This window comes from Mangifera indica, chromosome 14 (genome assembly GCF_011075055.1).
Source record: "Mangifera indica cultivar Alphonso chromosome 14, CATAS_Mindica_2.1, whole genome shotgun sequence".
In the NCBI taxonomy this organism is placed as follows: Eukaryota; Viridiplantae; Streptophyta; class Magnoliopsida; order Sapindales; family Anacardiaceae; genus Mangifera; species Mangifera indica.
Genome location: NC_058150.1, coordinates 13,338,465 through 13,357,099, shown reverse-complemented (window position 1 = coordinate 13,357,099; position 18,635 = coordinate 13,338,465). Strand labels below are relative to the sequence as shown.

Here is an 18,635-nt window from a genome sequence, read left to right as displayed (position 1 = left end):
GTTCTAACCTTTTGTATCTATTAATCCTCACCTTTACTCGAAGCCCTATTACAACCTAAAATAAAGTCCTTTTGATTTATGCATGTATATAATTTAAGTGGTGGAGATTTGGTGCATAAGCAAGCTTATGGTAGAATGTTTGCATTAGAAGAATTTGAACTAAACACTGAACCATTAAACACATGAGTGGTATGAGTGATAACCGTAAGGAGATTCACCAAAACTTCATACATGTTTTAGAATGCGATTGTCTTGGATTGTCTTGATTTATCTTTATGCATCCTTTTGTGAAGTTTGATGATGATGTGTGTTGTTGCTTAAGTCTTGGTTGGTTTGAATCCTAAGGTATGCACACTTTTTGGTATCATGAGAAAAGAGATTGACAGAACCTTTTTGTTTTTGACCATTTTGTTTTACTCGAGGACAAGCAAAAGATAAGTGTGGGGGAATTTGATAACGTCATTAATTGTCATTATTTTGAGTTCTAATTCCCTTATGTTGTGTGGAAACTTAATTCAATCTAATGAAATTATTTATCTTTTTGCATTTAGGAAGCTTTGAACATTTTTGGAGTAAGTTGTTCCAAGAAGATTAAAAATTGGAGCAGACCTATTAACCTACAAAATCCATGATGCTGACTAGGCGTGGGCATGTGAAATGGCAAGAGTAGAATTCGAAATTTAAATCTGGACGTCTAGATCAGCTGAGATATTCTACAAAAGTCAAGATTTGCTTCCTACAAAAGAGGTGATTATTAGCTGGAAAAAAGGATTATTTTGGATAGATAAGGAAGGATATTTTTGGGAGAAGGATATATATCAAAATATATATTTTTTCCCTTCTTTTTGGGATGATAGATATCACATTTATTTGGCTGGATTAAAATATTATGATTGACCTTTTATTTCCATATCTGAGTCGGGAGAAAATATATATATTTCATTTTTATTTTGTTAAGCATTCATCATTGTAATTAGCAGAAACATTTTTCTGGAATTTTGGCTAGCCTAGGATGGCTTACAGTGGCTAAACTCTTTTCTCTTGGCTGAAAGAATCTGAAACCATGAAACTACAAGAATTGTGAGATTATTTTTTTTTACTTTAATGCATCTTTTTAGTTATTCAAGTATTGATTATTTTCCTGAATTATTTATTATGATTGTATTAGTTGATTGCTAAGGTGCGCGATTAGTTTATTGATTAATACAATCTAATGCTAGTTTAGATACTGAATCCGTGATTATTCAATCCATGTAATAGAAGTGACAACTTGGATTTATTGTTTGTTGCGTCAGAAACTATAATTCCTAGAGAAAATATTCAACTAGATTAAATGCAACGTTGTATGCTTGTGTTGTCTTGCTTCGTTGATTTTTTCTAATTTTTAATGCTATTGTTTAATTAAATTTGAGATCGTATTCGAATTATTAATCAATAAGGGTTAACTAGAATACATGCTTTTGGTTAACTAATCATAAAGAAATACAGGTAATTAATACCACAACAAATATTTGAATAATTAATTTGATATTTTTGGTTATCGATGATCAATCGTAGTTCCAATGGTGGAAGTGACCGTAGACCAAAGTTTGTTTATATGATTATTTGTTTTAAATTATTTTACTGAATTTTATTTACTGTTTTTAATTATAATTCTCATTCAATTCAAAACCCCTTCTTATTTCCTTGTTTTGATTGATTTGTGATGATGCACTGATTAAAACTCTTCGAGGAAACAATCCATACTTTCCTTTACTACATTTTTATTGCAGGAATTTAGGATTTTAATTTGAGTGTCGATGACAGCACTTACCATGTATTCTTTAACTTTAAAAATCTACATCACACTATTTCTACGTAGAGAAAAAAGCAAAATAAAGCATAGAAAGATCGAGGGTGGTTGCAAGAGAACAATAGAACAACACTGAATCAAAAAAATATGAGAACAATATTTACTTAGAAATCTTGTGTTACTAAGGAAGAGGGCAATGGTGATGGTGATGATGATGGCAATGACCTGTTTGTCTCACCACCGTTAGGGCTTGACTTGACATACAAACCAGCCATATCGACCATTATCTCCAACTGTTTCTTGTTGTACAAGGTGTCCATAAACATTAAGATGAATGTTTTAACTTTTTTTATGTTTTCCATTTGAAATTAATTGAAGGATTCGTTTGTATTTTAAAAGAATTAAATTCATGTTTGCAGTTAAATAAATGCTTAAAAGAAGGAAAATGATTGAATACATGAGACACCAACCTCACTAACAACTCCTCACTTGATTTTGGATTGTATCATACACCATTTCTTAAAATGTGCACCTGTAGATATAGCAAAAATCACATATCATCCTGAATAAAAACAACAATGTAAATTCATAGAAATACTCTATGTAGAGAAAAGGGTCTTTGTTAGGATCTTAAATACAATATATGAGACATATATCTCATATTGGAAAATATGTGCTTCTGGTGTGAGGTTTATATTGTTTTAGGTTTTCCAATTTTAATAGTTTAGCTTTTGAGGCATGGTTCTCCTAAAATTTATATTTTTTAATATAGCCAACATTAAGTCTCTCAGTTGCAATCAACCTGTCATGCGGTGTGGGAGGTGACACCAATATTGCAGTGTTCGTGCAAGCATGTTATCTTTAAAAAAAAAAAAAAGCCTACGATATTAAGACATTTCAAACTTTAAATCTCTTATACTTAATATCAAGTGACAAGTTTCACTGTTAAACCTTAACTACTGTTATGAATTGGATTCTATCTAACAACTTAAATTAGTTAATATTGTTTGTTTGTTCATCTTTATAATTCCACATTTATGCAATATGGGTATCACACCAAACCTTGGCACCAAAGTCTAGATGATGTGGGATTGCAATTATCTCCCTCACCCAATTATGTGATGCTCTCATCCCATTAGAAACCCTTAAACTCTTGTGAAAAATCAGACTCAGTTTTTGATATTTTCAAGGAGATTTATTCCATTATTTTAATTTACCTCTAATGCTTAAAAGACCCATACAACAAGGAAAACTCACTTTTTTTTCTTAAAGAAATTCAACTTGACCTAATATCATTTGTCATGATTTTACTTTTGTCAACTACCTAAAAAATTAGTTTATTACGTGATTATTTTTATCTGATTGATCAAAATATTAATCTATTAAGTGATATTATTTTTATATGCATTTATAGGTCTAAAATCAATCCTTAAGTAGGGGTCACAACACTATAAAGGGTGTTATTGGTAGTATATTTATCTAATGGTGTAAATTTTTTTAACTTACAGATAAGGGGTAACATGAAAGAAAGCATTAGATAGAGGAATTTTTGTTCCAAGGAGTGGAATGTGGAGTAGTGTAACTTTCGAGTAGGCCCAACCAAAGTCCAATGCAAATCCAATCTAAACAATGAAGTCTACGCAACGGACGCTTTTGCTAATCCGCCGATTCTTTACCATTTAATCGGCCACAGCCAGACCCACCAACTTGGAAAAATATTTATCTATATAATTCATACCCCACTTTGATTTATTTTTATCAACTGACACCATGTTACTGGATACACATGAATGATACTTTACCGTATACATCCCTTATGCATTTTATACATAACGAGCTTAGGTTATTTTGTCGTTTCGGTTTTTCTTTTTATTATACATTTTCTTAAAAAATATATATAATAATAACGTCTAAGTAAAATATTATTTTATTATTATTAACTAAATATAGTAATTATTTAAATATATTAATTTATCCAAATATATTATTAATTAATAGTTATTAATTTTTAAATTAATATATCTTTATAATGATATTTTAGTTTTGTTGATAGGAGATTCCCCAAACTCAACATAATTAAAATGTGTAAGGGCTTGCCATGATAGCTTTATTTTCGAAACTTTTGAGTTAAGAGTAAGATACTGATTTTGATTGTGCTGTAAATTCACTTTCACTTATATTTTTTAACCAAGTAGTGATTTTTAGCTCCCTTTATTCATCAATTTTTTCAATTATTTTATACTAAAATGAAATCTTTTATATATTATCGAACATCAAAACTATTTATAAGCTTAATTAAGTTTTATGTTTATATTTAAGTAAAATATTTGTTAATTATAAAGGAAGTAATTTTACTCAAAATAAAAACGAAAATAAAGGTATTGAAGACCAGCGATTGATCAAATAAACAGAAGGAACCGAAATCTATCATATCAACGGCATACATACATATATAACAATTCTGTCACCCAGCTCAAAGGAGACTTATTGATAGCAATCTAGCTTTCATAGGAAGGTCTCCCAGCCTCACTACATATATATCCCCGTGGTAGCTGCCTCACAACATATCACATTCGGTGCAAGTACTGAAGTAGTCCCATAAGTGATTGAAGCAATTCTCAGTTCGAACCAGACACATCCAACGTTCCATGCTAATTAAAGAGAAGAACAAAATTAAAATAAAACTCATAAATACATTATATATGAGCATGCAGGGCATAAACAAATTAACAACAACAAAGCCTTACCATTTATCGGAACGACGACTGGGAGGAGGTGGTGCTACTGGGCCAGCTGGCATCTGAGCTTCAACAGTGAAACTTGGAGGTTGCTGAGGCGGTGGTGGAATGTGGGGAGGTGGTGCTGTTGGGCCAGCAGCTGCCATCAAACTTAGTGCCTGCTGTGGCGTTGGGGGAATCTTCGGGGGTTGCTGGTGAGACTGATAAGAAGAAGCCATCTTAAACGTGGAGACAAGAGGAAGGGGGAGTAGAATGATCTGGTCCTGAGTTAAACGTACAGAGGAATGGTATTTATAGACTATAATGAAATATGGAAGTAGATGGATATTGAGCAAAGGCAATGGACTTGGATATTGAGCAAAGGGTACTTCGTAGTGCTTTCAACAAACAGTGCAGAATCTGCACTGTTTGGGCAGTCGCTTTCAACAAACACTGCACTGTTTGTTGAAAGCAACTGCGTAGTATTGCTTTCAACAAACAGTGCAGTGTTTGCTGAAAGCGACTGCCCAAACAGTGCAGAAATCTGCACTGTTTGTTGAAAGCACTACGAAGTACCCTTTGCTCTACGCAGTTGCTTTCAACAAACAGTGCTTGCAGAAATCACCACCGTTTGTTTTTTTAATTTGATATGATTACAATTCTTATAGCATACGTTAATTGTGGATCATCCAAGAAAACTAGATGGTCCACTGGTTAGGCACTCGCATAACATAAAATCCTAAATCATGACATATCAACATTCGGAATAGATAAAATGCAATAATTTTTTTCTTTGAGATTTTTCTATATAATTTTTTTGCTGAAAGAGACAATTTAATAATTCACTTTATTAATTATAAATAAACTCAACTCAGTTTCAATAATTCTATTTCTTTCATTATAAATAACCTTATCTTTTTGCCTTTGTTAATACAAATTAACTTCACTTCAATGCTTTATTTTATCAGAGAACTAGCTTTTATAAATTAAAAAGGTATTCGGTTGAGTTTGAGTTCATACCACAGTTGCTTGTTTTAAATTTAATTAAATTGAATTAACATTCAAACCCGATTTGGTTTGAATTCAACCCCACTTCTCACCACAAAAACTAGAACCCTACAACACCCTAACCATGACAGGTTCAAATCATCAGCCAGATTTATCAACCAGTTGTTGCACTCACTTGAAACTAACTTTTAACTCTCTTTAAATTCCATGTTGTGTGACAAATTGTTTGCGAATCACCACCATAGGCAGCACTATGTGACAACATGTTGACAAATTTGAATATACTACCTTAACTCTCTTTGAATTTTCAACACTATGTGACAATACCATAGGCAGCACACGCTCTTGTCCTGGTTGCATTTTCACACTTAGAAATTTGGAAACATGTCGTTTCATCACATAAAACCAAATAAAAGACCAACACACATATACACACATACATATTCATCACATAAAGCCAAATAAAAGACCGACCCACACATACACACACACACACATACATATTCATCACATAAAGCCAAATAAAAGACCGACCCACACACACACACACACACACATATATATATATTCACCAGCAACAAATTTACAAATTAAGGTCGTGTATCATTTTTATTTAAAGAAATTTTAAATTAACATATTTCTGTACTCTTTGAATTTACACAAGTAAGCCAATAATAATAATAAAAAAAATTATTCTATAGAACTTTATTTAGAATAATTGGATAATGACTCAATTCAAATCAAATTTGACTTATTATTTTATTTAAATTATATCAAATAATTATCAAAACAATATCGTTTTATCGTTATATAATGGTGTAACTCATTATAAATATTTTGTTTCTTTTATTTATGGTTAAAGTATCATACTTGGACTTATTTTTTGCATTCCAAATCTAAAGTCTTTGATGCTTCAAGTGTTTATTTAATCAATCGTTGGTCTTCAATTAGTTTTCAAAGCCAAAATCCACTTTATTGTTTATCCAATAAACATCTTCCTACAATTAATTGCACGTATTTTTGTCGTCTTTGTTATACACATGTTCCTTCTATGTATACAAATAAATTCACTGCATAGTTTGAAGGATGTGCATTTCTTGGGTATGCATCCAACTATAACTTTTTTATGACCCTGTTACTATTAGTAGTTATAATCGCATATTACAAAATGTTCTTTTTGTTGATTTTTTTCTCAAAATAGTAATGTTTCAAGTCCTCAATATTCATATATATGCAACTAAAATGTATTACAAATTAACAATTATTTGATATTTGGTACATTTTGGGATGAAATGGTATTTCATTATAAAAAGATATACATTTCAGGATGAAATTTTTTATCTATAAATGAATTAAATTTCATCCTAAAAAGATTACATTTAAAGACCTTTTTTTTTTTTTGTCTTTATTTATCCAGAGCCACAGTTCGAACCAGTACTGAAGTAGTCCCATAAGTGATTGAAGCAATTCTCAGTTCGAACCAGACACATCCAACGTTCCATGCTAATTAAAGAGAAGAACAAAATTAAAATAAAACTCATAAATACATTATATATGGGCATGCAGGCCACGAACAAATTAACAACAACAAAGCCTTACCATTTATCGCAACGACGACTGGGAGGAGGTGGTGCTGCTGGGCCAGCTGGCACCTGAGCTTCAACAATGAAACTTAGCGGTTGCTGAGGCGGTGGTGGAATGTGGGGAGGTGGTGCTTTTGGGCCAGCACCTGCCATCAAACTTAGTGCCTGCTGTGTCATTGGGGGAATCTTCGGAGGTTGCTCGTGAGACTGAGAAGATGAAGCCATCTTAAACGTGGAGACAAGAGGAAGGGGGAGTAGAATGATCTTGGTTCTGAGTTAAACTTACAGAGGAATGGTATTTATAGACTATAATGAAATATGGTATGGAAGTAGATGGATATTGAGACTAGGTGCTGATTTCGACAAATTGTTGCAGAAATCAGCACTTTTTGTAGAAAGGAAACTGCCTTATACAACCAACTACACAAATTTTAACGAAAGGAGCAATCAGAAAAGAGAAACAATCGAGTAGCAGTAGCTAAGTAGCAATCAGAAAAGAGAAACAATCTGAGTAGAAGTAGCTGATTGCTCACTTTCGTTACTACTCGAGTACTTGGTTGACTAAGACAGTTCACCCTGGGCCACGCATAGCCAACACAAATCCACCATGTCAATAAGACATGTATGCTTTTTTCAATTTGATATGACTACATCATCTTTATTCGAGCTTTCTTTGAGACTTTTTTATATAATCCATGAATACAATAATTGGACCATCCATAGCATACGTTAATTGGATCATCGATGAATATAATAATTGTTGTCGGGACTCATGTCTCTTATTCGAGCATTCTTTGAGACTTTTTTATATAATCTTTATACACATAATTCTATTAATTATAAATAATTCGCTTTATTAATTATAAATAATTCAATTCTATTAATTACATCCCCTGATAAAGAAAGATGACAAGAAATATTAGAAAAAAAAATTATGAAAATAAGTCGAGTTTGAAGTTTGGTTGACTTACTGCTAAGTTGAGAACCCATTGAGAGCAAATAGATTTTCAAAATAAAATGTCAAACAGATGACTCAATAAATTGATATAAAGCTCATTTTATGGCAAAAGGTTATTCCCAATAGAAAAATATAGACTATGAAAAAAACATTTTCGTCTGTTATGAGATTTAATTCAATTCATTTAATTCTAGTTATGATAACACATTTAAATTTAAAATTGCATCAAATGGATGTCAAGATAACTTTTGTTAATGGAGAACTTGACAAAAAAATCTACATGGAACATCATGTAGGTTTCGTAGTAAAAAACTAAGAGCGCAAAATATGCAAACTCCAAAAATCAATATATGACCTAAAACAGTTATTGAGATAATAGTACATAAAATTCCAAAAGGTTATAATGTTTTATGATTTTAAGATGGTAGAATAAGATTATTATGTCTATGTAAAAGATCTGATGACAAGTTTACAATTTTATCTTTTATATGGATAATGTCTTGATAACTAAAAATGACTTGGAGTATGTGATAACCATTAAGATTTGGTTATTCTCGAATTTTGATGTGAATTGTGTGTTTCTTTATTGGAATTCAAATTCTACAAGTAATACCAAGAAAACACGATACACTGATGAAAACTAGTTAACATGATGCTCTTAATCTGGAATATATTCTTGCTTTAATTAGACTTTTAGTTAAACTTGTAGTGTTAATGCATTGCATCCAGCCATGGCATTTTCCGTTGGGGTTTACTTTTACTTCTTCTGCTCTGATTCACAACAAGTTACAAATGGAATTATATAATGTATCATTCCATGGAGAAATCCATTCAATAAACAACATATATAACAACTATTTATGTCACTCAGCTATATATAGGACACTATTTACATAGCAGATAAAAGATTGAAGCAATCCCGATTTGCTTTCACAGGAAGGTCTGAGTCTCACTCCGTATCGCATTCGGAGCAAGTGACGTAGTCCCAACAGTGGTGGAAGCAATTCTCCGTACGAACCAGGCACATCCACCGTTGCATCCTCATTCAAGACAAAAACAAAATTAAACTATTAGTCATAAATATATTAACAAATTTTAAAGAAATAGTAAGTGAAAAGAGCCATCAAGTGCTTAATTACCATCTATTGCCACGACTAGGACGAGGTGCTGTTGGTTCTTCAGCAAGCATCGGAGCTTCCAAAGACAAACTTGGTGGCTGCTCAGGCAGTGCTGGAACGGGGGAAGTCGGTGCCGGTCGGCTAGCTACCATGGGAACATTGACAGACAAACTTGGTGGCTGCTCAGGCAGTGGTGGAGTGAGGAGAGGTGGTGCTAGTCGGGCAGCAGCCAACGGAGCATCGACAGACAAATTTGGTGGCTGCTCAGGCAGTGGAGTTTGGAGAGGTAGTGCTAGTCGGGCAGCAGCCAACGGAGCATCGACAGACAAATTTGGTGGCTGCTCAGGCCGTGGAGTTTGGAGAGGTAGTGCTGGTGGGCTCCCTGCTGTCGAAGCCTCAACATACAAACTTGGCAGCTCCTCAGGCCGCGGTGGGGTGAGGAGAGGTAGTTCAACGGGCAAACTTGGAGACTGCTGAGGCAGTGGTGGAACGGGGGGAGATAGCGGTGGTTGGCCACGTGCGATCAGAGCTACTAAAAACAAATTTGGCAGCCGCTGATGCAGTGGTGGTGCTAGTGGACTCGCTGCCATCGGATCCTCAGCAAACAAATATGGAGGCTGCCGAGGCGGCGCTGCTCGGCCATCAGCCATCGGAGCACCGACGGACAAACTTGGTGACTGCTGAGGCAGTGGTGGAGTGAGAAGGGGTGATGCTGGTGGGCTCGCTGCCATCAGAGATTGAACAGACAAACTTTCCGGCTGTTGAGGCTGTGGTCGGAGAGAAGAATCGAGAATAAAGAAGAACGCAGAGAGAGAGAGAGAGAGATGTGGCGTACGGACAGCGAATACACCTTTTTATACAACGAGGAAGCCGTTACAATTGACGGAAATATCCTAACAGTGCTGCTTGTGGGGTAGCTCCCACTAGAGCTATAAAATCCTAGAACAAACAAGGCCAAAGCACTATTTTCCACCGAAAGAATGATGCATTCTCAAATTTTTTTTTTTTAATTTTAACAATCTCAAATATCTACTCTTAAATAATTAAAATTAACATAAATAAATATAAAATTATTATTTTATCTATAATATTAAAAATAAATTAAAATATAATCTCTTTTTATCTTCCTAAACTTTAAAAACTAAAAGTTTTTTTAAACCTAAATTTTAAAAAATAATAATTTTTTCTTAGAGTTTCATTTCCAGATCTCTAATGTCAACTCCAATGTCATTGCCAGCGGTTTCTCTTTCCTAAAGCCTCCTCTCTCTCCGATGTCTCTCTTCTCTTATTTGGATACTCAATTAATGTGGGAGGACTCATAGAGATCTAGAAATGAAACTATAAGAGATAACTATTATTTTTTAAAATTTAAGTTAAAAAAAATTTTTAGTTTTTAAAGTTTAAAAAGGTAAAAAAAGATAAAATTTATAGAAGTTAAAGTTTTGTTAATTTTAATTACTTATAGATATGTATATAAGATTTTTAAAGTAAAAAAAAGGGGAAATGTAATGCAACATATCTGGGGTGAGAACTAGACCTGCGGCCAACAAACAAACTTAGCCGCTGCTGAGAAAGACAACAAGACGAAGAGGCAGAAAATGAGGTAGGTGTGTATACGGTATGAAAACAAAAAAAAGAAAAATACAACCAATACTTTTTCCAGCCCAACAAATTATAGGTGGACACTTGTCACTGTGTAATTGGAATTGAATGGTCAACATTCAACAATGTCAAACTGAGTTAAGTCCCATTTCAAGGGACGATTCACAATTAATTTATTGATCTTTTGAGGAATCTGACTAGCGAAGAAAGTTAAAGACCGGTTCTTTATTTCTTTATTGGAATTTAATTTGAGTGGTTTAGACAATTTTCCCATTTTAGTTTTTTAATTGCAAACCCGATGTACATATTAAAAGCAATTTTCTTTCCACTTAAAAGAAAAAAAAAAAATTTCTTTTCCAACTGTTCTGCAAAAGGGTCATACTAATTGAATCACGATTTTATATCGTATCTAAGATCCCTCTTTTAAAATTAAATTAATAACAAATCAATTAAAATTTTAAAGAATAAGTTGAAGTTTTTGTACTTTATACTTTATTGTTTTACTTTAATTTAATATAATCACTGCTTTTAAAACATAAATTAATGAAAGGCTAAAATTATTTTATTAAATTTATTAAACAAAATAAATAGTGTAATAAAATGAATAAATAAAAATATATAACTATATATTAAATATCTAACTTTACAATAAAAAATCAATTTAATTTGGTGACTTAGTTTTAAGTTTGACCTGCCCAATTTATTAAAAAAGGTGTTTTAATGACTTTAATAAATATATTAAACTAAATAAATATATAACTTTAATAAAGAGAAAATGATTATCAAAAATATATTTCTTATCATTAAATAGTTTGAATGACAGAAAAAATTTCATAATCGTTTATTGTTAGAAAAAGTTTGGCTTAGATAATACTTTACCAAAATAAATACAAAAAACATAAATTTGTGTCTATTAATTATTAAACAAAAAGCACTTATATATATATAATTTGAATCTATAAATAATATATTATTATCTGATTAAATAATTTTAAATTAAATATGGTAACCCGAACAGCTGATATTATCCCAATTAATAATAACACCTATTTGCAATTGGCAATATTATTGTGTTAAGTGAAATGACACTTTTAGATAATAAATTTTCAAAAGTTAATTTTTCCAAAGGGTAAAAAATTTGTCAGTTCATTTCAAGGCAATTAGGAGGTGTGAAGACTTGTTTATTTATTTATTTATTGGAATTCCATCTGAGTAGTTTATACAAATTCGACAAATAATACCGCACGGAATCACAAGCAAATGATCAGAAGTTAGCCAATAATGGCAAAAAAGAAAGAATAATTTACCCCAAAAAAATAATTTTAATTTATCAAAAAAATATGAACTCAAATAAAATTTCAAATAATTTATGTTTTTTTATTAGTGTATATAATTTTATTTTATAGAAAATATATACATGAAATGATAATATATGACACCATTAATTTGGGATCCCAATTCAAAATATTCTTCAGTGTTGGCCGACCAAACAAAGTAAGCAATAATAACATTTTGATTAGCATTCTGCCCATCAGGATTTGCGATATGGAAAAGTTAATTAACATAAATTATGTTATAGTATGATCAAATAACATTATTTTATTTAATAATAAATAAAATAATATTTATTTTAACAAATATTTGATATGATTTATGTGTTACTTATACCCAAATTAAGTAGAGTAATCACTAGTCATGAGTTGGATTGCGTCAATCTGCCTCAGATTATAGATTAGCCAAAAGATTTGTTTTCATTTAAGGTATACTGAAATCTCATAGTGATTTTATCTAACTTTAGAAAACTCAAACACTTATTAATGAATAAAATTCTGTTAAAAAACTCAATTAAAGTTAAAGCTAAAACAGTTATTTAAAAAAAAATTTAAAAACATAAAATTCATTATATTTTCTCTCTTAAATTTTAAAAATAACAAATTCACCTATATATAAAATTTTCAACCTTTGAAAAGTTGCATTCCCCCTCCTTTAAACTTAGGGTTTTCTTCCTCCCAACTCCTATCATCAGTGACGACACTTTCAACCCTAATCTATAAAGAAAAGTCTGATCATCTCTCTCTAAGTCATGACATCGTTTTAATTCTTTTGGATTCAACAAATCCAAACAATTCATCTAGATGACGAAGGCATTGTTGTCTAGATGACGCCTTCGTTAACTAGACAAAGAATCGACTAGTGACTTTTTATCTGGACAATGATAGGTTTAGACAAAAATTATTTGAATTTTCAAATAATTTTTGTCGATCTATGTCTGAAGAGGAGAAGGAGAGATAAGACAGGAGAGAGGATGACCGATAACCAAAGACAATAGATCATCGTTAGAGAAAAGAGGAAAAAATTGTAGAGAAAAATTGTCATTTTTTAAATTTTGAAGAAAATTTCAAAGGGAAAATTATGAATTTTCAATTTGAAGGAGGAAAATATGATAAAATTTTTTTTTTTAATTTTTTTTGCTAAATAATAATTTTACCTCTAATTTTAATTAAAATTTTTAATAAAAATTATTTTATAAATAGGTATTTAAATTTTTGAATGTTAAATGGTAAACTTTTGAAATTTTACTGTAGCTTGGGTGGAAGCAAATCCTTGGCCTTACGGATTTGATACTTGAAAAAAAAAGTGCTGAAATGACAGAATGGAAAATTAAAGCTAGTCGGTGAAACGCGTGGTTCCATGCCAGTCTACATCATCTGAAGCAGTGACGTGTCAGTCGTATGATGTGCGCACGAACTGATTCCAGCCAGTGGTTTTGACTCGAGTGCCCACAATTATAAACCAGGATAACTAACTTACGATATAACCTAAACGTAGGGATGAATATAATTGGATTCACATTATAAAATTAAATTAAATTATTTAAAATTTATAAATTAATTTAATTTAATATATAAAATTATTTAATTTGAATTAAAAAATTTTAAGCTATTTTTTAATTATAATTAATTTAGTTTGGTTTATAAAATAATTTAATTCAAATTAAAAGTTTTTCAAACCATTTTTTTAAATTAAATTATCTTTTGAATGATTTTTAAATTGAATCAAAAAATAAATTATATTCTTTTAATATATATATATATATTATATGTTTAACAAAATTTTTTAATAAACAATTAGATATACACTTTTATTTTTTATATTTATTTTACCTTTTTTTAAATATATATTATAAATATTTCATATTTATTTTACATATTTATACTATCTTTTATAAAATTATAATTAGTTTAATTTTATCAAATTTTATATATATATATGATTTTGAAAGGTTCAAATTATGATAGTCAAACTGTGTATTAAAAATTTAATTTTTTATATCATGTATTGTTTATTGTATAGTACAATATGGATTTAAAAAATATAAAATATTAAAAAAATAATAAAAATTATAATTAACATATTATTATTTTTAAAATATCACAAACACCATTAACATTTAAAAACTTTTAATAAACACCCCTATTGCAACATTATTTTTTCTAAAAAAAAATCTATCAATTAGTATTGGTAATAAGTATCGTATCATAGAATACATTTACTGTATTTTATTAATTCAATGCACCTTATGATATTTATGATTTTTCACTTGTATCATATTATATCATAAAAATATATCGTGTATCATACGATATTAATATAGTTTAAACTATAATTTAAATCAAACTAAACGGTATTTTTTCACTTTGATTTAGTTTGGTTTGAAAAATTTTTAAATTATTATTTTTAGTTTAATTTGAAAAAACTTTTAAATCGAACCGTACACATCCCTACTTAAATGTGGATAATATCCTTTGCAATATTATGGGATCACACTCAATTTGACATTGTGGACCAGGGAAATCTTGGTGCGGTACATAGACAATAGTCATTTTAAATTTTACAAGTAACTCACAAAACACTATGAACTCAATCAAGATCTGTTTAAAGTTTTAAAATGAGTCAACCATCATAGCTCAAACTACATTAATTTAAATTTAAATTAAATAAATTTAAACCAAATAAAACTAAATTAAGTCGGATTTCAAAACTAAAATAATTTGGTTTAAGTCTAATCCTATAAGTTATTCCTTAATTGGACTAGAATTCAATTATCAGATTTTCAAATGATTTGGTTTGATGTATTTTTTTACACATTATTAAGACCAACAACGATAGGTTTGCAATTTTTTTTAGTGAGAAGTTTGAAAAGTTCACCGATAAAAAATTACTTAATTTTAATGAAAATATATATAATTAATCGCTGAAATCACATATTTTGAGTTTTAACTTTAATTTTCTCTTTGCTTAACAGGTTAGAAACATTTTTAGGACATCAATTTTTCAGTTGGTTAGAAGCTTTATTTTCAGCTTCCATTTTCAAAGAGGATGCATTGTACACGCACATTTTTGTTCCAAGACAATTGGTGGGAAAAATGCAATTTGTTATACTTCCTCAGCCCTACAAATGTATATATTCTATGTCTTCTACGTTAGAAAGAGTTTAACTCGATTCAGTCTGTGAGTTAGGTGATTATGCAATTTGGTTTAAGTTTGATTTACCACTTGATTCGAATCATATTAACCAATTGACAAAATAACATTGTTTTCTTATTATTAAATAAAACAATATCATTTTATCAATAAATCATAAATTTAAATACAAATACAAGCTACATGCTTAAGTCAAAACTTAAGCAATCTTTTGCTTTGACTTGACAAACTCAAATCATTTCATTTTCCATTCAAACTAAATTTGAATAAAGGTTTGTTCAGTTTACATCCACTTCTAAACTTGACTCAAAAAATTTTTTTGACTACTTAACTTTTAAAAATATACTTTTAACCTCATAACTTTTATATTTATTAATTATCTTCTTATATTCAAAATTAAAAAATAAAAGTTTAAGAGTAATAATAAAAATCAAAATATAATGAATTATGGTACTACATTATCATGTTGAAAAAAATTATAAATATTTATTAAAATACTAAAATTTCTTAAACATACCACTATTATGTAATCAATTCTCCAAAAATATGTATTGATTATGTTTTATATTATATAATACACTAAATTTATCATATGAAATAAATTTTTACTTATTCTCGATCATATAGTAATATATATCATAACATCAACCTAATAACTAATACTGTGGGAGAGATCCCTCCCCTATGTTTTTTTTTTTCCAATTGTCATCCATGTATCACAGAAGGAGATCGATCTCCTTCCATGTACTTAGCTTCATGATTCATGCTTTCACTCTTATTTTTTATTTAAACTTATAATATCATAGTAATTAAATTATGTATCAAAAATCTAATTTATTATATTATGTAGTAAAAATTTTATTTTAATATTACGTATCAAATATTATATTATATAATATAATTTTTAAAAAATAAAATAATAAAATATATAATAGATACATCACCATTTTAAAAATATTATAAAAACTTTTAAAAATTTAAAATTTTTCATATATGCTTTATTATATCATATTTTTTTAAAATTTATCTATTCATATTAATAATATATATTATATTATAAAATATATATTACCTCATATAATATATTTATTATATTATATTAATTATAATATATTTTATACTTTTTTTTTTGTTTTGAAGCCGTGGAATATTGGCTACTATGTATAGTATTACTGACTGAACGTACGCCACGCGTCTCGGATGGCTTCAACTTTTGCCTATGCTCTCTCCGCCTTTCTTTTGTTTTTCTTGCCAATTAGGTCAGGGCAAAAGTGTCACTTTGTTTCCATTACATCATAGTGGCTGGAATGGCGCCGGCCAAAGTCACAACAAAATCCAAATCACAGCCCTAGATTGTCATTTGCCAACACACGTGTCCTTGATGATTGTAGTTGAATGGTATACGATGTCAAAACTGAGTTGGGTCCCATTTCAATTCAATTAGGACTTAGGGTATATTTATTAACGTTTTTAAAATTGAGTTGATTATTTTATTAATTTATGATTACATTCTTATTAAATTATAATAAATTTTTTTAAATAGTATTAAATTAATTGATAAATTTTATTAAAAATTTATAAAAAATATAATCAATTAGTATATTTAAATCTATGATAATTAGAATATATCATTTCTAATAAATAATAATTATTTATCTGTTTTCAATGAAATAATTAGATAAAAATTATCTCTATCTTATAATAATACAAAAATTCTATAAATTATTATATGTAGAAGACATTTCAATAGATATGATATTTTTTATTTTATTTATTTTTAAACTTATATTTTTCTTGCAGACCTTTAGAAATTCATTCATTTTAATCTAAATTAATCAAATTACTTAAAATTAATTAAATTTTTTTAAAATGACTTAAATTTTCCTTAAATTTGATTTTATTAATTTTGATCGATTTATCCGATTAACTAATTTTGATCAAGTTAACAAACAAGTAAACCTCTTTTTAATGTTAACCAAACCAAACTTAGAGCCGGCCTATTTAACATTAAAAAGGAAAAATTTCTTGTATAATTCCCCTAGGTACGTTAGAATTTTGTTCTTTAAGTTCCAGGCTTAAGATGATTTCTTGCATTATTAGCCAGCTACTAATTCATTATTGATTTGATGTGCGAGACATTTTTGTTTATTATCAAACATGAGTGTAAACAAATTAATATATCACAATAAAATTTAATACTATGATAAGTTATTTTGTGTGTTCTCATTAATATCCATTGTTTATATACCGTCACTAAATGGGTGAAAAATTAGTATTTTCAAATTTAAGAGATGAAAATATAATATTTCATCAAACCTTATATGAAAAATAGCCATTTGATTAAATTATACTAAATAGTCAATTGTAGTAGTTAAATTATGTATTATATAATATATCAAAAATCTAAATTTTTTAAATCACATAATCGTATTGTAGGATATACGCTTTTAAAAAATAATAATAAGGAAAATTATAATAAATGTCCAAAACTAGAGGGTGTTAAGCGAAATTGCCCAAAACTCTAAGGGGGCATTTGGGTTAGGTTTTTTAAAATTACCTTGGTAATCTATCTTTTATTTCCTTGTTTGGTTTGTCAGTAATAAAATATTACAGTAATCTTTTATTACCATTGCTGACGTGATAGGTAATATAGATGATAATCTGATTACCACCTTCACCTTAAGTATTTAAAGATTACCAAGGTAATCTTGATTTTATTATAATTATATTATTATTTATTAATTTTTTGAGACAAAAATAAATTTATTTTTAATTAATATAACAAATAATATAAAAATATTTAAAAATAATTATATTCAAGGGCATTTAAGTAAAATAATTTATTAGTAATCTTTTATTACCTTTAACCAAACACAATAATTATTTATACCTACCAAATTTTATCAAACATAATAATCATTTATATCCAGTAATCTTCTAAATAATCTATTTTCAAGATAATCTTTCTATTTTAGTAATAAAACATTACTCAAACCAAACGCCTCCTAAGGTTTAAGCAAAAATACCCTCAATTTGAGAAATGACCAAACTGCCCTTATATATAAACCCCACATTTCCCACAGATTTATTGTTCAAAATCAAAGAAAAATCGAATCTCTCACAGGCGCAACAAGTTTTCGTCTTTTCTGTCGACTTTTCATGTTTTTTGGCAACCAAAAATGACAAATAAGGATAGTTATCATCTCACTTCTTGTTTGAATCAATTTATTGTTAGGATTATTGAGATTTAAGGGAGATTTTGAAGTTTGAATGTTTAGGGTTTCGATTTTAAATAATGTATAAAATGTTTTGATTATTGATTGTTTTGCTTGAATTTCTTGAGGAGTTTTGTGTTATTGAATGTGTAGATTT

The 18,635-nt window shown here is 29.1% G+C and overlaps 1 protein-coding gene across 1 annotated transcript; it reads right to left on the bottom strand.

The window, feature by feature from the left end:
* Nucleotides 1-9,193: 9,193 nt before the first annotated feature.
* On the bottom strand, nt 9,194-9,907 carry LOC123195680 (proline-rich protein 36-like). Its single transcript, XM_044609496.1, has one exon. The coding sequence runs from the start codon at nt 9,905-9,907 to the stop codon at nt 9,194-9,196; it is 714 nt and encodes a 237-aa protein (XP_044465431.1).
* Between the last annotated feature and the right edge of the window lie 8,728 nt (nt 9,908-18,635).

What these genes read in the sequence shown, in the direction of transcription:
- LOC123195680 (XM_044609496.1), bottom strand. Translation starts at nt 9,907, where the DNA reads ATGGCAGCGAGCCCACCAGCATCACCCCTTCTCACTCCACCACTGCCT.